General features: G+C 42.6%; 1 protein-coding gene across 1 annotated transcript; it reads left to right on the top strand.

Moving 5' to 3' along the window:
- The first annotated feature begins 282 nt into the window (after positions 1-282).
- Positions 283-24470, top strand: CALCOCO2 (calcium binding and coiled-coil domain 2). The gene is made up of 13 exons (XM_058560760.1): positions 283-345; positions 7445-7634; positions 11114-11216; positions 11375-11508; positions 12346-12471; positions 15062-15150; positions 15543-15612; positions 16219-16341; positions 16633-16719; positions 19680-19775; positions 21695-21830; positions 22881-22909; positions 23410-24470. Exons 2-13 carry the CDS (start codon positions 7455-7457, stop codon positions 23584-23586), a joined length of 1350 nt encoding a protein of 449 aa, XP_058416743.1. The 5' UTR covers positions 283-345; positions 7445-7454; the 3' UTR covers positions 23587-24470.
- Positions 24471-24744: the final 274 nt, after the last annotated feature.

Raw genomic sequence — 24744 nt, 5'->3', positions numbered from 1 at the left:
TCAAAGGTACTGAGCTTTTTCTCGCTCAGGACTGAAAGAAATAAAGTTTTTTTTTTTCCAAAGTTAAGTAAACGGCTCGTTCTGGGGGATAAACTCAGCTCCTTGGGGTGAGATCGCTGCTCGGGACTGCGGAAAGCCATACAGCTCGGGGCACTACCGCTGGGGCCCAGTCACGAAGGCACTACAGGTCCCGGCAAGCACCACGGTGAGGGCGGGGCTTGCTGACCGCTATGACGTTGTGGGCGGGGCCAGACGGGATCAGCTTTCCCTTGGGTTTTTAGCCCCGCCCCTGTCCCCTTCCTTGCCCTGTTGCCGTTGCGCCGACGCCGGCTGCTGTTGTCCCTGGTGAGTCCCTGGAGTGAACGAGTGCAGTTAGGGGCAGCTGGGCCCTTGGGTTCCGGATTCAGACTTCCAGTCCTGAGAAAGTGTCGTGGGCGGGTGGAAGTGCGGCCCGTTTCGGTTTTCACCTCCTTCCATCTTTTTAGGGTGACAGTAAGTGGGAGTGGCGTTATGAAACTCCTGGAGCCCCTTCCGCGGCCTTGGAGGGTTGAGGGGCAGTTTTCTCCCGAAGAGGGCAGGACTTCAGTGCCTGTGAAGCCCTTCTGGGCGGGGTGGGAGGTTCCTTGGGCAGAAGGGACCCCTCTGACGGGAGTGAGGGTCTTGACGTCACTGCGTCATGCTCCCTCCCGCGGGCCGAGGTCGTGGTGGTTCCTTAATCCTGGTCCTTGACGTCATCTCCGTTTGCTTCGAGGCCGAAGCGGGGCCTTGCCCAGTCACCCTAAGCAAGTTACTTTCTCTTTGGGCCCCAGTTTCCCCGTCTACAAGCAGGCTTGATCCCTGATGCCCCTTTCCTTCACATCAGGCCTTCTGTAATTGGAGGAGATGTTCTGGGCCGCCTAGAAGAATAAGCACCAGGAGTGTAGCGACCTGCGTCTTTACAGTTAGTCTCCCAGAACCCTTCCCCACCGCCACCATCAGCCCAGTTTAGTTTGGAGGCTAATGTTCCCGCTCGCATTATGATTTCAACCCCTCCCAGGGCTTGTTAACTTTTTTCTATCACTTGGATTCTTTGCTCCTGATGCAAGCCAACAAATGGCTGTGGCTGCAGCTGAATAGAATAACACGGATACTGCATGTTATAACTTATCTCCACTATTGCAAAAACCGTTTAAAGCAAAAGACTCTTTCTGCAGTAGGTCTTTGTAAATTATGTGGAGTACATGGTTAAGGAATATCCAGGTGACTCACTTTCACAGGTATTTTCAGAGGGCCTCTACCTGAAACTCTACCCTTTAGCAGACACCACAGCTGTGGAGTGGAAAGGCCCCCAGAAAGATAGTAAGGAAGAGTTAGGTAGCACTAACAAGTCATATTGTCTTTCGAGTCAGATGGTACATCTAGGGCTCTTTAAAATTTTTGACTGTGCTTATTGATAAAATACTGTTCTTCCTTATTTTCTTAGATGAAGAGACAGTTAAAATGAACTTTCACTTCCTTTTTCTTTCACTTAGGATCATCTTTGTAGCTGGAAAGTTTCTTAGAGATTTTCTATCCTGATCCACCAGTTTTACTAATGAGGAAACTGAGGCCTGAAAGGGGAAGGAGTGTGACTTGGCCAAGGTCTCAGAGCTGGTTAGTGGCAGAACTAAGACAGGAACCCAGATCCCTTGGCTCCTAGCCTAGTCCCCTTTACTTCAAACACTGTCACTGCTTGTTTCACTTCAGCAATTAGCATAGTCACCCCTTTCAAAGAAGAAGTGGATAATCTCAGTAAAATGGAGATTTATTACATAACTTTGACCCTTTCACACAGTTTCTTCTGGTTGCCTGCATTTTGTGTCCCAGAACTATTTTTCTGTTCTTCCCTAGTACTGCTGGCACTGTGGTGGTGTGGGATGTGGGATGAGGCTCTGCGTAGAACAAGCTGGGCAGCCAATCCAAATAGTCGTTAAGGAGTAGTGTTAAAAGTCTCCTGGGGGAGGGAGGAGAGAGGGCATGAGGGCTGGCCTGGTGGTGTAGTGGTTAAGTGGGCCAGCTCCACTGCAGCAGCCCTGGGTTCAAGGGTTTGGATCCCGGGAGGGGACCTATGCACCACTCATCAAGCCGTGCTGTGGCGGCGTCCCATATAAAGTAGAGGAGGATGGGCATGGATGTTAGCCCAGGGCCAGTCTTCTTCACAAAAAAATAAAAAATAAATATAACAAGCTCAGCATGTTGAAATACTGAAAATACAGAACTACAGAAACGTATTAAAAAATTTATAAAAGTTTCTTGGGGGTATAAAATTTTTCTGAGGCATTCTGAAAGATTTTAGGTAAGGAACTTGAAAATTTGGATTAGAGCAAGTGGCTCGTTAACCTGAGGACCAATGACTGTGTGTCTTTGCTTCTGCTCCCTGTCTCAGGCCATCTCCATTGTGACTGCTCTCTAAGGTAGTTCTGGGTAAGCATCTCTTCCAGGGCCAAGGAGGAGTGGGATTCAAATCACTTCATCCATTTTGCTAATTGCTAATCGTTTAGAAAGTTAAGTTGGCAGAAGGATGAAGGAATTAGATTATATGTGGGTTTGGTTTTTACTTGTCTTGGGTTTTACTGTTCCCAAATGAAGAGTCGATTTGCATTTCTCTCTTGGCTGTGGAAGCTTTTGGTTTCCTTCTGTAAACTAATCCGCAGAAACTACATGCAATCTTCATTTCTCTTGACACATTTGCCCACTGGTGTAAAAGGCTAATGTAGGGCCAGCCCCGTGGCTTAGCGGTTAAGTGCACGCGCTCCGCTGCTGGCAACCTGGGTTCGGATCCTGGGCGCGCCGCTGCGCGCCACTTCTCCGGCCACGCTGAGGCCGCGTCCCACATACAGCGACTAGAAGGATGTGCAGCTGTGACGTACAACTATCTACTGGGGCTTTGGGGGGAAAAATAAATAAATAAAATCAAAGAGGTATTAAAAAAAAGGCTAATGTAAAAATGTTGGGCATTCTTTAAGGTAGAATTTTAGTTATTTTTAATAAGATTATTTCTTTGTGGCTCAGCATACATGAGGAAAAATCTTTAGGAAAATTGGTGAGTTGATTTGGTTGGACATTTGCATTGTTAGAATCTGAACCAGGAAGCTTTCAACATTTAGAAATTTTTCTACTAAAAAGCATATCAGTGTAGTTTACAGATTCCCACAGGAAGAGTAGAAGTAGAACTGGCTGTTGTTCCTTTTCTTCGGGAGAAAATCAGAGAATCTGTGCCTTTATGGAACAGTCCTGGGAGTAGTATATTAGGCTTGAAAAGCTCATTAGATGAAAATGTGTCAGATTTCCTTAGGAGCCAGTTCAGGGGACTTATTTTAAAATACATTGCCTATTATTGCCTATCTCCTTTGAGGACCCTAATCCTTTTGGAAACTGAGCTGGAAAAAAAAAAGTAACAGCTATGTCAGAGTTCAAGTAAAGTGCCTCTAACAGTTTGTGGAATCTCTGCATTATTTTCTCATGCTTGAGGTTTGTTTTTAAAAATCCCTATTTTCCCTGGTCACTCCTTATGTGGCTGGTCTTTGATTTGAGGTTGAAGGTAAGGAATTAGGTAGAATATCATTCCACAGTTTCTAAGGGGCCTAATTCATCCCACTGCTTTTTCATGACCCAGTAGCTCTCTGTGCTTCTAAATTTAACTTTTGCTCTTCTTATATTTCTCTCTTCCTTGCCTCTAAGGACATTGCCAGAATTAGAAATGGATGGTGGACAGGTTCCATGGTGGGAAGAGTGGTTAAAGGAAGGGGGCAGTGGGGCCGGCCGGTGGCTTAGCGGTTAAGTGCGTGCGCTCCGCTGCTGGCGGCCCCGGTTCAGATCCCGAGCGCACACCAACGCACTGCCTCTCCGGCCATGCTGAGGCCGCGTCCCACATACAGCAACTAGAAGGATGTGCAGCTATGACACAACTATCTACTGGGGCTTTGGGGGGAAAAATAAATACAATTATAAAAAAACAAAGAAAACCTTTAAAAAAAAGGAAAGGGACAGTGGATATGTAAATCATTCCAGTTTTCCTTCCACATCCTCCCTAACCATCCTCCACAGTAATTTCTAGACTGTTTTGTCTGAAAGGTAATTTTCCAAGTCCTTGTTTGACCCCATTTCTCCCAGGAAATTTTATCACTGGGAGAGAGGAAAGGCTTTAAGGATCTCTGACCTTAAAAATCAGTACCTTCCTTCCAGGAAAAGTTGAATGAGGTGCTCCTCCCTGAGCCGGTCCAGATTGGCGTGGTTACGCTCTAGATTTACCCGTGGCCTTTTCTGTCCTCAGCTTTGGTAAGAAGCCGAGAAGGGAAGCCACTACTGTTCTTCACTCTACCTGCCTCCTCAACTCCTTCCCCAGTCTTGGCAGAGGAGAATTTTTTATTTCAGGAATGATTGAGTTCTGAATACCCAGAATGACATTGGGTGCCTCTGAGTCCTTCTGGGAAGGTGATGAGATGTCTGAAATGGGAAACTTCATGAAGTCTCTTACATTTTTGATAAGCAAAGAACCAAAACTGTTGACTTTTCCAGACAGATGGTTGGGTTTTCAGATGAATGAAAAGAGATAGAGTTTCCATTGGCTGTACTCGCAAACCTCAGAACATGAGCTCTTTGGTGTCATTTTGTATATATGTGCTGTCCTTCCTTCAGTGTTCTGTACATGTGCTAACTTACAGATTGATTGGTTTTCTAGTAAGGAAAGAGAGGCTCTACCAAGCCACCATACCCTTAGCTGGTCTTGCCTTTCAGAGTAGCATCCACTTGCAAAACAGCTTGCCAGAGTTTGAGTGTGTGGAAGGTGGGTAATGGAGTATGAATTTTATGGGCCCTTAAGGAAATCAAATCTGTGCCTTTTGTTTTTTTGGCACCATGCCACTTGAACCAGCTACGCCAGCTGAACGAGCCATACCAAGAATTGACATAGCACTTGGAGATTATCATCTCCTCACTCTATTTTAGAAAAAGAGAACACTGAGAAACAGCAGCTTCTCCAAGGGTATCCAACAAATTAAGAGCAGGGCTAAAAAAAGAATTAGCCCCACTGTCATTCACACCATTGTTTACCTACAAAGCCCCTTACCTTCATTTTTTTGATGAATTACATGCATATCTTATTCATTCATTTATTCAATGCATACTTAATCAGCTGTTACTATGGGCTAGGCATTATGTTGTGTATACACATTGGTGATAGTATTATGAAGGAAAAGAACAGGGAGTATGGTACTTAGGTTAATTGAGAGACAGGCTTGGGGCCGGCCCCGTGGCTTAGTGGTTAAGTGCGCGAGCTCTGCTGCTGGCGGCCCCAGTTCGGATCCCGGGCGCACACCGAAGCACTACTTCTCCAGCCATGCTGAGGCCGCGTCCCACATACAGCAACTAGAAGGATGTGCAGCTATGACATACAACTATCCGCTGGGGCTTTGGGGGAAAAATAAATAAATAAATAAAATTATTAAAAAGAAAAGAGAGAGACAGGCTTTGAAGTGCTCTTACCTGTGAGTTCTTCATGATCCATCGACAAAGTCATTTTACAGGCCCAGGGAAGTGGTGCTCCAGGCTTAGAACAGAGGGGATATGCTGGCCTCTGTGTGACTGGAGACCACGAGGAAACATTGGGGTCTGCAAGCTGAGAAAGCTGCCTTAGCATCCCTCCCTTAGCATCCAAGAGATCACACAGGCAACAGCTTATCATGAGGAACAAGGCCTGACCTAGACTGGAATGTGACCTCTCCCTTCCTCAGAAAAACTGATCTGAGGTTTGAGGTTGAGGATATGGCTAAACTGTCACAAACCAGAAAGCCAATACATTTCTTAGTTCCTTAGCTCAGTCCCAAGAATAGACAGTTCAGTGCCCCAAAGTGTCCTTGGCTCTGTGAAAAAACTGACTTCTGGGGAAGTTGGAAGAAGAAGCCTGGTTGCCTAGAGCCCAAAATAAAACCAGGAAATAAGTGGGGTGGGGCAGGACTTTTGCATGTTTGCATACGTACAGCTCTTTCTTCATCTGCTGGGTACAGCTGCAATATTGTTTTCATTTCTAAGTAAATGCCTGGGTTGAGAATCATGGACTCACTAAATGTTAGACCAGAGAGGCATGTAGAAGACAGGACATGTGACTTTTAGGGGGACAGAGTATCAGGTCTCAACAATTCAAAAGACTTTGTTTCTTTTATGTATTGTTTTTACCTCCTGAATAGTGTCTCTTCGGTGATCACATTTTATCTGTCCTTTGACCTAGAAAGGTGAAATACAGGTTATTATCCCTATTTTATAAATAGGGATCCAGACTTACTTGCTGTCTTCCAAGGGCTGCATTTTTCTGTTTCTTTGCTTTTATGCATGCTATTTCATTCACCTGGAATTTCCTCGTCCCCAAACCCACTTATCAAAATCCTAATTTTCCTGGTGGGCTTATCTAGGATTTTACTCACTCCCCGAAGCTTTTCTTCATTTTCCTAACCAGTTGCATCTCTCCGTCTTGAACCCAAGAGCATTTTGTTCATTTTACAGATGAGGAAACAGGCATGGGCCCAGTGGATTAAGTAAATTGCCCAAGGTCGTGCATTTAATAGGTGGTCAAGCTAGAGTTTGAGCTCCACCATTCTGATTTCAGAACCCATGCTTGTCGCCACTGCATGTCAAATAATCTCCTTCTCTCATCCCTATCTTTCTTCCTGCACCTATCCCCAGCTTCTAGCAGAGTGCCTGATATGGAAGGGCCTGATAATTATAGGATAAATGGAATTGAATGGAAAAGCTGAAATCTAGAGAAATTGACAAAGTCACAGGGCTTGCTGGGATAAAAAATATAGAATCTAGGTCTTACAATTCCCAGCTCAGGTTATTTTCCTTTAGGTTATTTCCTTTCCGCCTTACTTATTTAAGGCATTTAGAAGAAGGAGAGGGGCCGGCCTGGTGGTGCAAGCGGTTAAGTGCGTGTGCTCAGCTGCGGCAGCCCGGGGTTCGCCAGTTCCGATCCCGGGCTCGCACCAGTGCACCGCTTGTCAGGCCATGCTGGGGGCAGTGTCCCATATAAAGTAGAGGAAGGTGGGCATGGATGTTAGCCCAGAACCAGTCTTTCTCAGCAAAAAGAGGAGGATTGGCAGATGTTAGCTCAGGGCGGATCTTCCTCACAAAAAAAAAAAAGAAGAAGGGGAATAAACTAGCTATGAGCAGAGAATAACGGTACGTGAGGATGGTGGTGTCTGTGGGTGAAGAGGTCAAAGATGTTCTCAGAAAAGTCTTATTGCATAGGAAGTTATGAATGCAAACTGGCTCAAAGTGAAACAGAAAGCAAGTTGTATGATCACAATATTTGTCAGGCTTTTGCTTTTCCTGACTTGCTTGGAATGGAATGTTCCCTGGGTGAGAGCCCAGAAATCTCCAGCATTTCCGACAACCATTTCTGAGCCTTATTCTATCCCATATCTCATAACAGGACCCCCACCATGGAAGAGACAATAGAAGATCCCCCCACATCAGCCATCTTGCTGGATCATTGTCATTTCTCTCAGGTCATCTTTAACAGCGTGGAGAAGTTCTACGTCCCTGGAGGGGATGTCACGTGCTATTACACCCTCACCCAGCATTTCCTTCCCCGTCGAAAGGACTGGATTGGCATCTTTAGAGTAAGTGATTACTTTAGCATCAAGTGACTGGAAACTAGAGATGAATCTTCATTACCTGAGTGTGTGACTGTCTGTGTATTATAAGCATTTTACATATTATGTCTGACCAATTTTAAAATCCTAAACTAAGCTCCCTAGCACTTTCCCTTTCACAAACCGTGTGCTGTGTGGGACTCAAATTTTAATTTCAGCCGCAAGCTAAGATGGCATATCATACAATCTCCAAGTTTTATTATGCTTGCAAAGACCAAATGTAAATTTTTTTTAATTATCCTATTTTAAAATATTCATCTATAACTTGACTGGGATGGGTGGCCCCTTTTATAATTTCTCTGACTTTAAACATCACTTTCTTACTTAGTAGAGTGTCTTGCTTTTTTGTAAAGATTTCCAAGGACCAAAGGTTTACGAGACTTTTCCAGTGTCTAATCACTGTCAGTTCAAGTACAGAAATGGTACTTTCTTATTACAGTCAACTTACTCTCTACTTCCCCTTCTCCCCCTATCTGTGTCTCTGTCTCTGACATCACACACACACACCCCCCATAATGACAAATCTTCCTATTTCCAAAGACAGGAGATAAAGGTCAAATTTAAGTAATTTACACTTCTGAGTCCCAACGTCAGTGACCTTTGTTTTGACATAGTATTTCATGTACTTGTCTGCCAATGTTGTTCATTCTACGGTCAGATATCATTCTTGACTACTGTGAAGGAGCTGGTGCTTATTCACATCCCTCGTTGAGTTATTTTTCCTTAATTGTTTGGAATTCCTAGCTAACTGATGGAGCGATGGAAGCTGGTGTTTAGAGGTCGGGATAGTAGACAACCAGAGGGACAGTGGCAGGTATCCTGACAGCTCCTGAGACTTCAGGATATTGAATCATTAGCCCAAAAGATGTTCTAACACAGAAAACTGACACCAGAGTGTTTTCTATTTTGGAAAGAAGATAGTAGTTGTTTTTTTCCTCCACATATGTAGCAAAGCTGTCAGGTAGGACTTTCTACAGTGGAGCTATACCTTCACTGTCTAATACAGAAGCCTCTAGCCACATGTCGCTATTGAGTGCTTAAAATGTGGTTAATGTAACTGAGTAACTGGATTTTAAATTTTATTTAATTTTAATTAATTTAAATTTAAATAACCTCGTGTGGCTAGTGGCTATCATATTGGACAGTGCAGATATAGATAATAAAAAGACAGGATGATTCAAAATTACTTATTAGGCTTTGAAATGTAATCTGTAACTTTTTTTTGGTGACACAGTTTTGTTTCCGTTTTGCTTAGACTGATTGTATTTCCCAAGCACTTAGTAACTTCCAGTGAGGACTTCACTGTAAACCAAATGAAAATCTTATGCTTTTTAAAAACAAATGTTTAAAAACATTAGAAAAAGAAAAATGCATGCATATTTGGAATGCTTAATGCATTTCAGAGGTATTACCGTACCTCAATAAAGAAATCGTGGCTAATCCAAAGAATGACTTCTGGTGTTCATCGTCCATAGTTATTGATTTGAACACCTACCCTGAAGCCTGAAAGAAAGTTCTAAGACTAATAAAGAGAGAACACAAATTTTTTGAGAACACACAATGTGCTAGGTCTATGATAAGGTTGTGTGTGTGTGTGTGTGTGTGTGTGTGTGTGTGTGTGTGTGTTTTCTAATGCTCACAGCACAGCAGCAACCTGAGGTAAGTAGTAGTATCTCTTGTGCACAGATGAATAAAATGAATATGCTCAATATGGTGACTTTCCCAGGGTCTCCCAGTGAGTAAGTGGTAAAGCAAGTTTGACTCCCAAATCTCTGCTTTTTTCGTCTATTCTGCTGAATTCCTTTGAACAACAGATGGTAAGTTGGAGAAGTGAGAGTTGACTATAAAGTTTTGTCCTTCGTGTCTCACTTCTAAAGCTCTCCCAGTGTTCTTTCAGTGTAGTCTTAATCATACTCCTCAACTCATTATCAAGCCTAACACGGGTGCTTCCTGGCCCTGAGTAGGCACTCATGAAATGTTTTTGAATGTACAGTATGCTACATCTTCTCAATATAGCAAAAGCTACCACCAATGATAGAGCCTGAAGAGGGGGGGAGTCGGCTTTCCTTCCCTCAGCATAAGTCCTGTGCTCCATACTCTCCTTTACCTGGGCATTTAATTGTTTCCAGGGTTTCGGAGAGGGGAAATATCATGCCACAAGAGGCAGACTGGGGCTAGGACTACTCAGGTGGAGGAGCCAAGGACAGAAATTGCAGGTGGCTAGAAGCTGTTTCCTTGTTCCAAGGCAGCAGTAATTCTTAGGCCTTCTCAGATGATATTTTGGTCACAGTGCATTAAGAAACTCCAGGATGTGAATGAAGACTCCATAAAATTCCTGCTTCCTGTACCACCGCCGGCTGCAGTGGCTCTGAGATGCTTACAGCAATGGGGTGTGTATTAATGAGACACTAAAACATGCCCTAGGATGTTCTGATGAGCTTTCAGTGTAGCCTTTTCAACCCTGCTCTGATTCCTTAATATATAAAAATGGAACTTATTTTTAGTTCTTTTTCTTCCCATTGGGCTCAGGCAGGGTCAAAATACGGCAATAAATGTAATTTTGCTTCTCTCTGAGCGTTCTCGCCTTGAAGACACAATGGCTCCCTTTCTATTCTCTGGTGTGCTCTTATCTTCCAGATACGATTTGAGCCATCTTTTACCCTCTTTGCATTTAGTGAGAATATTTTCCACTTAGGCAGCTTTCTGCTCTGAGGCATCTTTTACGTATCCTTATATCTTATGACTTATTGCATTCAATACCTAGAAGAGATTGTTCTTATCTTTATCACCAAAAAACCTTCATTAAATATGCATTAAGAAAAACACTGAAGAAAGAAAACTGTATAGACTGGACTCAGTTATCGGGTGTCTCATAATCTAAGAAATCTCTTGCTTCTCTACCCCCAACACACACATTATTCAAAAAATGCATTTTTTAAATGCAGTAGTATAAGCAGGTTGGTATAGGTGACAAGACTGAATTGGACACAGGAGAGGACAAACCGATGGAGAGGGCAAATCAGAAGTACTTTCTGATTAAGAAGTCCCAGGAACACTGTTACAAGAAGATAGTGGGATCAAGGTTCACACTCTCAGAACTATTTTCCCCAAACACTCTCAGTTCTGTGTCTGACTTGGAGATAAAATCTTTGGAAGTCTTGTCCTGGGTGTTAGTGGCCAGTTTTCGTTTCCTTCTAAGACAGGAATTTGGGACTGTGTATGCATGCCAATTTTTAGTTGTATCAGACATTTTACCATATATTGTTCTCATAAGTCAAAAAACAAGATTTGATCCATGGTGGATGGATCTTGTCATAATGAACTCATTCTATTGTATTTTCAACATAAGCAAATCAAAAGTAAGTGCATTTTAAGAAGACATAGCCCAAATGAGGATTTTCCCTGAGCACTTTCAGATGCTAAATGAGAGCCTGTTATCATTGCAGGTGGGATGGAAGACAACTCGTGAGTATTACACCTTCATGTGGGTTACTTTGCCCGTTGACCTAAACAGCGAATCAGCCAAACAGCAGGAAGTCCAATTCAAAGGTGAGAAAAATACTGCATCAAAGGTGTTGAAGACAGTTAGCAGCCAACGTTAATTCATTCCCTTGAGCTTGAGCTTCCTAGGGCAGATAAAAGACTTTCAGATTTTTAGTTTCCTGAATAGACCTTATTTTGGATTAAAAATCATGTTGTGTTTTCAGCTTATTACCTGCCCAAGGATGATGAGTATTACCAGTTCTGCTATGTGGATCAGGATGGTGTGGTCCGGGGAGCAAGTATCCCTTTCCAGTTCCGTCCAGAAAATGAGGAGGACATCCTGGTTGTTACCACTCAGGTCTGTAAACATGTCACCTCAATCTCTTCTTGGCATTAACCGTAGCAATTCCAGGATAGGGTGGAATTTGAGTCAATAAGCCTTTATTGAATGTCTAACAGATACTGTTGGGAAAAATTTATACAGTACCCACTCAAATCCACTCAGGAATGACTTAGGAACATTAACAAGAATCATAACAATAAGTGATTTCTCCCTTCTCTAAAACTTCTGTAACTCAGTGGACATTCAGTTATTCCCTTAACTTTTCCAGTTACTTAATTTTTGTCATCCGCATATCTTATCACCTCCGTAAACTTATAAGCTCTTTTGAGGAGAGAAGCACCAAATATTCTTTGTATCTCTCAGTTCTGACCCAGAGCCTGTGATACGTGAGCATTAGATTCATTTACTCATTCATTTAACAAGAAACCTCCTTTCCATTCAGCGTTGTGGTTGGCACTAGAGATACAGTGAAGAATCAATTAAAACACTGTCCCTGGCCTCACGGAGCTAAGTCCCGTAAGAGAGACAAACAGTACTAAGTGTTTGCAAGAAGAATCTATACTCTTCTTTCATTCCCCCTTTTAACTTTTTATGGCATTTATTTTGTTTATCTTTCTTTCTTGGTAATGGCAGGCTCGATGCTGCAATTATACAGGCAGACCTCTATTACCCGTTCCCTACATACTGAGGGGCTGCTCCCATTTGGGTACACAGATGTCACTACAGTGAGTGAGACTCAGCCGGGCCCTCACCATCACAGCCTATGGGAATTTTCAAGTCCCCTAGAGGGACTTGAATATCCATTGAGCTATAAAGGGTCAAATATGAGTTTTGTGGAATGCTCTTTTGTAGGGTGAGGTGGAAGAGATTGAGCAGCACAACAAGGAGCTTTGCAAAGAAAACCAGAAGCTGAAGGACAGCTGTGCCAGCCTCCAGAAGCAGAACTCAGACATGCAGGCTGAACTCCAAGAGAAGCAGGTATGGCTGCTGGGTAAAGGTGAACTTGGAGAATGGAGATCAGAATTGGATGGTGCCTCTTCTCCAGCACCGTCTTCTGTTTTGCTTATGATCTCACTCCCTTCTGCTAGTATCTTTGAATAGGCACAGTGTTAAAAGTTTTATATGGGTTATTTTATTTAAACTTCATGGCAAACCTTTGCAATAGGAACTATTATTATCCCAATTTTATAGATGAGTAACCTGAAGCTGAGAGAGGTTAAGTGATCTCTTATACAGCTAATCAGTGATGGGGCCAGGATTCAGACCTAGGCAATCTGACTGCTTCTTCCCATTGCCTATTTATAATTTGAAATATTTGCTCCAATTAGCTAGAATGTGGATATTAAGAGAGAGAAGAGAGTATTAAAGTAAGGTTGCAGGTTATCCAAACTCTTTGCTACTTCTCTTTTGAATCGCCCTTTAAATCAGCAGGTGGTAAATGAGAGTTGATAATGCTAGAAGCTAAAGAGGAGAGTTTTCTCTAAAGACTTTAAACTAATTACACCAAAGTCAAAGCTTAGAAGTTTCCAGAACACACAGACCTTGGCAATCACCACCTGTAAAGCCCTTGATCTATAAATGAGGAAACTGAGGCCCAGAGGAGAGGAGAAGCAGTCTGTTTAGTGATGACACTGGGTTAGGACCCACTTCTCTTGACTCCCAGACAGCGCTCTGTTCTTTACACCTTGCTGTCACACAAGCGCCTGTGATGTCCTCAGCCCTGGGTTGGTATAGAAGTGTGGATGGCAGGTCCAGGCTGTAGGCCTGGCCTGTCCCCAGCAGTGAGATAACAAACAAAGGTGGCATAGGCATAACTCACAATCTGGCTGTCAAGAATCAGTGTGTGGTCAGGAGCCCTCTAGCCCACCTGCCAAGTTCTAGCCAAGGAATCAGAGGGTCTGGGTTCTCAGGTTAGCTCTCCTACATGCTTGCTACCAGTTATTATCATGATAACAAAAGTCAATATTTATTCAGCACCTACTATGTGCCAGGCACTATAATTAAGCACATCGCTTCATTTAATCGTTACAACAGCCCTGCAGCTCAGAGAATTTAAGTGACTTGCTCAATGTCATAGTCAGTTCATGGCTATGGAACCAGCTGGGACTTGAACTCAGGTATTTTTGATGTTAGAATCCATGTTTTTTAGAGGCAAGATCATACAGTGGTTAGGAACCTTGTCTTTGGAGGCACACAGACTGGTTCTCCCACTTATTTGATGAACTGGGAGAAATTGCTTAACATCTTTGAGCCCCAGTTTCCCTTTCTGTAAAAAGGAGATTGATAATACCTATTTTCTCAAAGAGACACTAGTACACTCATGTTCATAACAGCATTTTTCACAATGGCCAAAGGGTAGAGGCAGCCCAGGTGTCCATTGACAGACAGATAGAGAGACATGGTATGGTATGTATATACCATGGAATATTGTTCAGCTTTAAAAGGGAAGGAAATTCAGACACATACTGCAACATGGATGAACCTTGAGGACATTCTGCTGGATAAAATGGGTCAGACACAGAGCAACAAATACCATATGCTGCCACTTATATGAGGTACCTAGAGGAGTCAACTTTGTCGAGACAGAAAGTAAAAGGGTGCTTGTCAGGACATGGGGGTTGGAGGAATGGGGAGTTAGTGTTTAATAAGTACAGAGCTTCAGTTCTGTAAGGTGAAAAGAGTTCTGTGGGTGCATGTGGCAGTGGTTTCACAACAGTGTGAATGTACTTAATGCCAATGAACTGTATGCTTAAAAATGGTTAAGATGGTAAATTTTATGTTATGTATATTTTACTATGTTTTTAAAAATAAAAAATGATTTAAAAAACTATAAACTGAAAATTTTTAAATCTTAGAGCTAAAAGCAGGGAGTTGTTATTAACACACAAAGTTGGCTTCTGTGCAGAATGAAATTGGGAAAGAAAAAACAAATGTTGAAGACCAGTATGGTGGCCACTAACCACATGGGGCTATTGAACATTTGAAATGTGGTATATTGTGACATACTGTAGCATAAACTATATACCGGATTTTGAAGACTTAGTATGAAAAAAATGTAAAATATTTTTTTTCATTGTTTACATATTGAAATGATATTTTAGATATATTGGGTTAAATATATGCTATAAGTAAAATTAATTTCATCTGTTTCTTTTTACTTTTTTTAATGTGGCTACTAAAAGTTTTTAATTACATATGTCGCTTTCATGAATTTATTGGACAGCACTTTTCTAGGAGAAAAGCAACTTTATTTTGTCCACTGCTGTGTCTGCAGTGCCAGAGCAGTGTCTGGTGTGTAACAGGCACTCATGAAATATTTGTTTAATGAATTAATGGACAAATATAAGTTCCAGTGGAGGAGAAAGTAAGGTAGATGCATTTTTAATATGGAAGGAACATATTAAGAACATTTTAATATGGAAATCCCTTTACTTTTGGATATTTCATTCACTGCTGAGTCATGCTATGCCTGATTTAATAATAAGTGTTCAATAAATGTTTGTTGGCTGCCTGAGATACTAAAAACCGTCTTAGAAGTGATGTGTCCCTTTGACGTTTCAATCTACAGGAGGAGCTAGAAGCCCTAAAGAGCATCAGTAAGAAGTTGGAACAGAAAGTGGAGGAACAGAAAGACCAGTGGGAGACAGAGCTGCTTCAGTGAGTGTGATTCTCTCGTGGGAGGAACCGCTGTATTATGGATGCCCTTAGATAGGGTCAGATTAGATTTCTGGAATTTGTTAGAAAACAGCCTTCCTATTATGACAATGATAGGTATGATTCTCCCCCTTTGAATCATGAGCTCTTTGATTCTAGGTTAGAGAATTAGTATCAGAATGATAAGGAGAAATGACCTGAATTAAAGTATTAACATTAAGTGTTGAATACTTGCAGTTTGAAGTCAGGAAGCCAAGACAGGAGTGTAGAAGAGGCTGGGGGATTTTTAAATAGCTCTGCAGGCTTAGGGCCAAGGCAGCCTTAAATCATTTAAGGCCTGGGGGAGCTGATCTGGAATCAGCATATTTTTCACATAGTCATCTCCACCTCTACAGACTGATAGAACAAAACCAGAAGATGGCCTCAGAAAATGAGAAGATGGGAGTCAGAGTGGATCAGCTTGAGGTAGGTAATGCCAGCCTTTGCCGAAGTATATTTTCTTAGCCTTGCCGCCACTCTTCTCTGGTGGCCCGGAAGGTTGTGTTTCATTGTAGTGCTGCCTAATGGTGAACCTCTCAAAGCATTGGACTAAAGTTTCAGAGCATGTGTTTTCTCTTCTTGACCCTCCACACCCTTTTGTTTATAGTCACAGTCCACAAGGAACTGAATAATGTGGTCAGTTTTTATTTGTCATGAGCTCTTAAGATAGATAACTGTCATCTGTACCAGAGGTTTTCGAACCTTTTTCTTTTAGCTACAAAATCTTTTCAAGCAAAATCTTACTCGAAAACCTGGAATGTAAAGCAGATAGCAGCAGAACTGCTCTCATTTTTAGGAAGCTGTGCCTTAAAGAGGAGCTTTAAAGAGTGATTTGTCGAATTTTACTTGGTCGAGTCTTCGATTCATAGGGTATAAGGTAGAGCTGAAAAGTGAGGAAGTTCTAAGGGATATTTGGCAGTTGGGAGGTGCTGGGAACACACATCTCTTTATGTTACTCTACACTAAAAAGCATTGTTCCTGTTTAGTTTTCCTTCTTTTATATCTTGTTTATATTCACTATTTTTGCTTTAGGCCCAGCTGTCAACTCAAGAGAAAGAAATGGAGACGCTTGTTCAGGGAGATCAAGCTAAGACAGAGCAGTTGGAGCATCTGAAAAAGGAAAATAGCCGGCTCTTTCTCAGTTTAACTGAACAGGTAAAGTCATGGAAGAAATTAACATTTTTAGGCGTTTGTGAGAAAATATACTTTCTTTACTCTATCACATACCTGGATATCACTGGCTCTGGGAAAGGTCTCAGAGGAAACCATCTGAAATGAGGTGTCTCATGGCTTTTCTCAGAAACTAGTAAGAGGAGACTTGCTTCTCTCTCTGCATCCTGCTTGCTCATTAGCTCAGCAGGCTCTTTTCCCAGTGCACGAGTGCATGTGTGCGTGCATGTGTGTATGTTTTCCCAGCAGTGATACTGATAATCTGTTTTTGTGCAGAGGGAGCAGCAGAAGAAGCTGGAGCAGACAGTGGAGGAGATGAAGCAGAAACAAACTGCCGCGACAAAGAAACAACAGGAGTTAGCGGTACGTCTCTTTGTGGCTATATGGGAGGGAGCCTAAAGAATGGAAGGGATAGAGTGTATTTTCAGGTGATGGAAAGGATAAATAAGACAAATTAGAATAGCATTTACCTCTGGACGTTTTGCTGTCTACCCAAAAGGACAGAGAATCTGCCATTTACTAAATGTTTAGGAGAGGTGGGCATTTCTTATATGTGAAGAGTGATAAAGGAATATTGAAAGTTAAAGTTCATGACAGGTTGTAGTACATAGAGCCTTGGGCTAGGAATCACACAGGATAACCCCTACCTCCTTAAAGAGTTATTGTGGGGCAGACAAATTAATGATTATAAAGTTGAGCCTGCAATTGGAAAATGTTACAGCAGTCAAAACAAATTTTGTTATAATTAATATAATATTAGCGGGCCGGCCCAGTGGCTTAGCGGTTAAGTGCATGCGCTCCGCTGCTGGCGGCCCGGGTTCGGATCCCGGGTGCGCGCCGATGCACTGCTTCTCCGGCCATGCTGAGGCCGAGTCCCACATACAGCAACTAGAAGGATGTGCAGCTATGACATACAGCTATCTACTGGGGCTTTGGGGGGAAAATGAATAAATAAAATCTTTAAAAATATATATATATATAATATTAGCAATTATCATTATAAATTATTCTGAGCTATAGTAATATAGTAATGAAAGCCTAATTGACTAATAATTTCCTATACTATATTGTCGGAAAAGAGGCCTCATGGTAATGACAGGTGCCTAGAAACCCCATTTTGTGAGTTGATATAAGAACATGAGAAATCCTGATGTCTAGAGGATATCTAACTATTGGGATTGAAACTCGTATCATATATATATACGAGATATATACTATATATAAGATATATGTGATACTGTACTATACTACTACATATAAGATACTGTATATTTTAGCATGATATAATAAAGAGTAGATAAAAGTTTGAAAATCAGCAGCTCACGGGTTAAGTTTAGCCCACAGAAATGTTTTATTTGGCCTAGATGGTGTTTTTTAAAATTGAATTGGTTACCGGCAACTAAAAATGGGAATATTTTCCATTAAAAAATTTTGTATTTTGTGGCCAGCCCAATGGCGTAGTGGTTAAGTTTGCATGCTCCGCTTTGGTGGCCTGGGGTTTGCGAGTTCGGATCCCCAGCACGGACCTACACACTGCTCATCAAGCCATGCTGTGGTGGCGTCCCATATACAAAGTAGAGGAAGACTGGCATAGATGTTAGCTCAGGGTCAATCTTCCTCACCAAAAAAAAAAAGATTGTATTTCCAGCTTCTTGAAAACTTAGAGGTTCTGGCAACGTTGAGCCCACATTCCCCCAGCAGCCGTGTGTGGGGCTGAGGAGCCGCGGCAGCCTTTAGATGGGTCGTGTGCACTCCATTTGGCTGCAGTCCTCACTGTTTCATTGCATTCAACTCCTTCATTCAATTGCATTACTTGCCTCACCCCCATGGGCACATTTGAGTTTGTGACCTCTGGTGTAACAAAGAAATTTCTGTTTTAAATAATCTCTAGCCATTCAAAGGTTGGAGCCTCCTTGTAGCAAGTTTGGGTTTCCTTGGTTTTCATGGAATATTTTTCAAGACCCAGGGGCTCCGCAGCTGTCTGATAGCAATTCTTTATTCCTCCTGCATCTGAAAGGCCCCTAACTGTGAGGACTGTGTATCTTATACTTCAGGAGCCTAGGAACAAGGAAACAGCAGTGGAAGAGCAGTTAGTACAGGAGGTGGAACGCCTGAAGGCAAAGGTAGAGGCCGGGAGAGCCTGTTTCTTAGAGAAGTACAAAGAGTGTCAACGGCTCCACAAACAGATCAGGCAGCTCAGGGCTGCTGCACTGGTAGGTGACAGATGAGGGGCCCAGGAAGCAAGGGCTATGAAGGTGTATGGTCCTGAGACCAAGACCACAGCATTGTACACCCTTGTTAAGGAGAGAAATTTCTCTCTCTGCTAAAAAGAGGAGGGAGGGAGTGTGCGGCCAGAAACCACCTGGGGATCCCCGGAAACATAGACCCATCAGCCATGGGTCTCAGGGAAGGTTTTGGTAACCATTGAGCAGGTTTCTGTGCAGACTCAGATAGTCCTTTCTTATTTCTGCCTTTTGAGGAAGTGAAGCAGGACCAGAAGAGCCAGCAGGAGCCAATGGGGATGGGGAGCCGGGAGCCTGCAGTCAGCACTGTCACCGGGTAGCCCCCTCTTGCATTACTACCTCAGGGTCGGCTAGAAGCGCACAGCAGTTTGGGCACCAGCGTTCAAATAAAAAATCTTGGAAAAAACCCACAACTAGTAGGATTAGCTTAAGTGTTTTTGTGAGGTATGCGCATGTGAATGTATGTAGGTAGGAGATGGGAAGCACTGAAGCATGCCTACAAATTTTGGGTTCATGAAACTAGTCAGGTCAACCCATCATACTGGGAAGCCCAAGACCCCAGTCTGGGTTCCTTGTCGCCTTGGATAAATGCCTTCCAGGGTTCCTTCTTCCTCAGTGTAACTTGAGTCCAGATCCTGTCCTCACACTGGGGGGAGTCACACCAACTAACCCTGAGTGCTTCATGCTGCATTGAGTGAGATGTTTATTCAAGACAAAGATGATTGTTTCTGTGGTTGGGTGAGGTTAAACAAGGCTCCATTTATCCCTAATTCCGATAAGTCAGTCTTGAGGTTTCCCCTAAGGCTACTTTTTCTTTCTTGGGTCACTTATGCTCCCAGCTAAACCAAAAGAAACTGCATCTTGATGCCAGCTCAGGCCTTCAGGCATTTTGTTAAGTCACTTTTCTGCAAGTCAGCATCTCCTCCATAACACCACTCCTCCCTGACCCAGTTTCCTTCTCCCCCACCTCAGTCCCACCACTTTGGAAAGCTGGATCCTCTGCGATCCCCTTGTTTTACCCCACCTTGGATCCAGATTACAATATGTGATTCTAATCCAAATTTTTTTTATTAATGACAGGACCAGAACTTTGACCTGTCAAAAAGACTGAGTGAGAACAAGATTATATATGATGCTCTGCAGAGAGAGAAAGAGAACGTGGAAAGAGAAAATGATGTAAGTGTATAAAGGAGGGTAGAAAACCCCAAGGTTTTAAGGGGAGGGAGCAGGGTGACCCAGAGATGTGGTGATAAAATAAAAAGTTAAACAGAAGAGTCCTTTCTGGGACAGTGGGTGAGACAGTTGCTCTTAAACAAAGAGAAAATTTAATCTAGTTTCCTAATCTACCACAAATCCCTGTCTTTGTTCTTTACCTGAAACTTGTTTGGCATGGCAATAGTCAACTTGAAAGCAACAGCCTTGATGAAGATCTAACTTATTATTTTTGCTTTTAACTTCACAGCCATTGTAAGTATTGTCTTTGGGGAGTAATATCCTACTTCATTTTCATGCTGGCTGAGGGACCCTTATCTTCAGCCAACTTTTTCCTTTTTCTCTGCTGCTAAACCAGGAGCATAAGGGCCGGCCCCATGGCTTAGTGGTTAAGTGCACATGCTCCGCTACTGGCGGCCTGAGTTCCGATCCTGGACACGCACCAATGCACCACTTCTCCGGCCATGCTGAGGCGGCGTCCCACATACAGCAACTAGAAGGATGTGCAACTATGATATACAACTATCTGCTGGGGCTTTGGGGAAAAAAAGGAGGAGGATTGGCAATAGATGTTAGCTCACAGCCGGTCTTCCTCAGCAAAAAGAGGAGGATTGGCGTGGATGTTAGCTCAGGGCTGACCTTCCTCACACAAAAAAAAAAAAAACCAGGAGCATAAGTGGTGGTCTATACCAGTGCTGGACCTGTGGTAGGCCCCTAATAAATGCTATGCATTGATTCATTCATCAGTTCATTTTTTCATCCATTCATTCATTCATCCAACCAAGATTTCTTTTCTACTGTTTGTTAAACACAAGTTATGATAGATTGATTGATTGATTGAGGATAAAGGCAACAAATAAAGTGGGTGCACGTGAAGTCATTCTCCTGCTCTTGCTAGCATCAAAGAGTCAGTGTCCAGACATTCTGGCTACTGCTTCTAGATCTACACCTCCAGCAGTTCGCCACCTCTCCCCTCTCTGTAACCCTTCTGGGCTATGCTTCTAAGTGACCAATTCTACTTTTGATTATATTGTTTATGCCAGTGTGTTTCAGTATCGCAGAAAGCCTTTGGGGTCTGTTTCTGATCTTGTCATTCTCTTCCTCTTGGTTTAGCTAAGTGTACCTTGACTTTGAAATGCCTGTTTTCCTCGGATAGTCTGATGGGGCGGGGTGAGGGGGAGGGAGTATGCACACAATTTGAAACAAGAAGGAAAAGATCTAATATTTGGAAGCTTTGTTAAGAACTATAGTAAAGCCCTCTGAAGATGTTAAGGGGTAGTTTACTAATTTTCTTTTTTCTAAGAACTTTAAATGCTGTCTGTCCCCCCCATGGCTCGTTCTCTCTCGTTCATTCTGCTCTGTCAAATCTTTCTCATTCCCTCCCTTTCCTCCTTCCTCCCTCTCACTTTCTCTCTTGGTGCATCCAATTGATGGGCTAAAACATGAAGAAGGGAAAATTATCGTAGATGAATATTCACATTGTGTAAGAAAGTTGTTCTGGGGAGGAGACTAAAAGAAGCATTCTGCTCTTAATAATGTACAACAGTTTCAATCTTAATACAGCTCCTGCCACCCTTGTATCTCCACACAACTTTTGTACCCCCCGCTTCAGTTGGAATATATTTACAGATTTAAAATTCTTTTTTTGCATTAATCTAAACAAAATTCAGTATATATTTAAATTCAGTTACTAAGAACTCAGATCTTTGGAGTATTGAGGCTGCTGCTTCCCCTTTTGAAGAATTATGGTTTATCATTTCTTGGGCTTCTCCTGTGCCACATTGTTCATTGAAAACTACCCGTAGTGGGCATCCTCTAGCCAGTTCCTCCTGGCCATTCTTTGTTGTTATCTTTCAGCGTCTCTATAAATATTCTATCCTTAGCTTTTGAAGAGGGAGAACAGCAGATTGCTGAGTTACATGGGTCTGGATTTTGACTCTTTGCCGTATCAAGTGCCTACTTCAGATCAAGGAGGTGCGGGACAAAACCCAAGACTTGCGTATGGAAACCCATACTCTGGTAAGACGACTTTGCCATTCGAGCTGGAAGGCCCCGGCCTGCGTCCCTTTTCCCCCACAAATTTGTGTGTGTGTGTGTGTCTGAGATGCTAATTAAGGCCAGTCTCATAGTTAAGACTTGCTGGGCAGAAGTTGAGGACCCAGTAGAAAGATTGCTGGGCGAGAAGTGTTAATTGAGAAATAAATCTGAATCTGGAAGACGCAAATCAGATCATTCGCCTAGAGGCAGCAGACACAAATTGAGTCCCGTGGCTATATTCCAAATATATAAATCAGAGAAATGTCTCTATGTAGAAGATATACACATACAAAGCTGAGAAAGCTAATTAAGGTTTGGAAATGGAAGCTCGAGAGGCGGGTTACGCCGCCCAGGAGCGGGCAGTTACGGCAGCCACCCCAATGGCCTGACCAAGGGTAGCAGGAGTGTGCTCCACAGAGACCCCTGGGTGGTTTGGAGGACAGGAAATGGGGTTAAAAACCAGTTATATCACTCAAGGGCTGGGGGTCAGATGTGTTTGTCCAACAGGGAACTTTCCTCTTTTGTCTCCGAAAGCAATATGAGACCTCATTTGTGTTTTTTGGACAATTAAAGCAGTCATGTTCTCTTAAGAGTCAGAATCAGATCTTTGTAACAGGCAGGGGTACAAGTTTATTTTTTCTTTAAAAATATTTTTAAGCATTTAATTTGAAAAACAATTGCTTGGATTCAGTCTTAAAATCTATTCTCAGACTATTTCTTGTTAAATTGTAGCTGTTTTTAGTAAAATCTCCTTTACCCCACACTTAAAATAGGTTTATTGTTTTTTTCTGATTATATAACATATGCATGGCTATTGGAAATGCAACTTTATTATTTTTTCCTCTTTTCCCTTTATCATTAACCTAGATCCCCTCTATCAGAAGTAAATAGTATATATGAGAGAGATAAAGAGTCAGAGGAAGTGGGGAGAAAGGGAACAATGAAGGTTAGAGAAAACAGCTGCTAGAACCCAGTTGGAGAATCTAGGGATGATATTTTTTCATTGAATGAAATCTTTTTTATTACCCTCAGGTATCCAAGAAAGTTCCGCCCCCAGCCTGGTAAGTATTTGATTCATGAGATTGCCCGCATTAGATCCTTGAGAAAATTTCCCTTCCTGCTCTAGTTCATGGGAGAACCACAGGGGGACTGGTTGGTTCTGATAACTCCAGAAGTCAGCTGATCAGTTTGGTCAGTGCCCAAAGCTGGGCGAGCCTGTTGAGGTGGGCAGAAGAAAGCACAGTTCATCCTTCCGCATTCTGCTCCAGATCTCCACCTGTGAGCCGAGTTTGGTGGCAGGACTAGGTATGGCCAATGCCCCTTCCCAGCCGGAAGTTGTTTGACTGCTTCAGCAATATTAAGTCCCTTCAATCCTGGGGTTAGAGAAAGCCCCAGTGCGTATCTCCAGGTGTGAATTTGTTCATTTATCCTCTATTTCGTGAGCTCCTACTACGTGCCAAGCATTGTTCTAGGTGCGGAGGATGTAGTGGAAAATAAGGTAGATGTGGTCTCTGCTACATGTGGCTTACATTTGTACTGACCTCTTTGCTCCTCCTCCCAGCTTTCCATCAAGAAATGCCCCACCTGCAATTCAGACTTGGCTGATGACGTTTTTGATCACACCTTGGAGCAGCAGCACATGCAGTCCGTTTGTTTGAATTGTCCAATTTGTGACAAGATCTTCCCAGCGAAGGAGAAGCAGATCTTTGAAGACCATGTGTTCTGCCACACCCTATAAGTGTCCCAGCCTCTTATATCCATACTATATATAGATTTTATAGAGTAGAACCTATAGCTTCTACTATGAGTTATGACCTGAGATTCTGCCTAACCTAAAATTATCAGGGATGTTCTCAGTCTTGCTGCCCTAAAGGCAGAGTCATGTTGATTACCTGAAGGATAGTGTTAAGGGCTGTTACTTCCATCCTTTTGGGTTACTACCTTTTAAGTCACATAACTCTAGCTGTGTCAGCCTGTCACCTATGGTGCCCATTCTTCCCAGGGTCTCCAGTACAAGGGCCCTGGGATGGAACTGACCTGACTGTTCGCAACAACCCTGACTTGAGTACTAAGTGAATAGTTTTCCAAGTTGTTCCACTGCCATTCAAGGTCAGGCTTTGTTCTCAGTGTATTTGTTCTCAGACGTCAGTCCTAACCCTGGGGCTGGACATTGATCAGAGGTTGAGAATTTCTTCCTCCTCCTCCTCAGGCCTCTTTCTCCAACTGTTTGCATTAGACTAGCTAAAAATGGCGCGACAGAAAACTCAGAAATCCAGTTTGGTTACCAAAGGTTTCTCATCTTGATTTCTGAGCTCCCAACAGAAGCATCCAATTCCTGAACCATGGAGATGACATATTATTTCAATCACAGAAAGCCTTCTTTCTGGATACCTCTGATTGGCATTTTCTCCTCTTTGATCTTTCCTATGCACATAACTTTCATTGTTGTAAGTCCTTTCTTAATGGTTAGGAGGAGTTGTTAGAACCTGTATGGGTTTGCAACTTTCTGAGCAGGTGAGTTTGAATATGGATAAGTCAGAATAATGAGAACTATTGTTAATCTCTTTAGTACTAAAAATAAACTAGTCCTCTATTTCAGGGACTTTCATAATTTAAAATAAACCTTGAGTTTATGGTCTTTTATCTTTAAGCTAATGGGGAAAATATAATCAAAAGGATTGTGGGAATTGTAGATCCCACCAGTGATTTCTCTTCACCTGTCTTAACTAGTCAACAAAATGTCTGGGCAGTTATCTGGAAGTGGAGAGGGAGGTGACGAAGTGTTAGTTTGAGAAATTGGAGCCCTGACTTCTTGCTCTACCTTTCCATGCATTTTTTTGAAAGGGGGCAGTGTGGATTTTGGGCGCCCTTTGTTAACTAAGTTCAATTCCCTCCA

The sequence above is a fragment of the Diceros bicornis genome, chromosome 18 (genome assembly GCF_020826845.1).
Source record: "Diceros bicornis minor isolate mBicDic1 chromosome 18, mDicBic1.mat.cur, whole genome shotgun sequence".
Taxonomy (NCBI): Eukaryota; Metazoa; Chordata; class Mammalia; order Perissodactyla; family Rhinocerotidae; genus Diceros; species Diceros bicornis.
Note: the sequence above shows the minus strand (reverse complement) of the source record. Positions and strands in the feature narration are given on the sequence as shown.

Excerpts from the sequence above, each read along its gene's own strand:
- CALCOCO2 (XM_058560760.1), top strand. The coding sequence starts at position 7,455 with ATGGAAGAGACAATAGAAGATCCCCCCACATCAGCCATCTTGCTGGAT. Across the intron at positions 15,613-16,218 it reads TCAGAGTGGATCAGCTTGAG|GCCCAGCTGTCAACTCAAGA; the intron begins GTAGGTAATGCC and ends TTTTTGCTTTAG. Across the intron at positions 16,720-19,679 it reads AGAAACAACAGGAGTTAGCG|GACCAGAACTTTGACCTGTC; the intron begins GTACGTCTCTTT and ends TATTAATGACAG.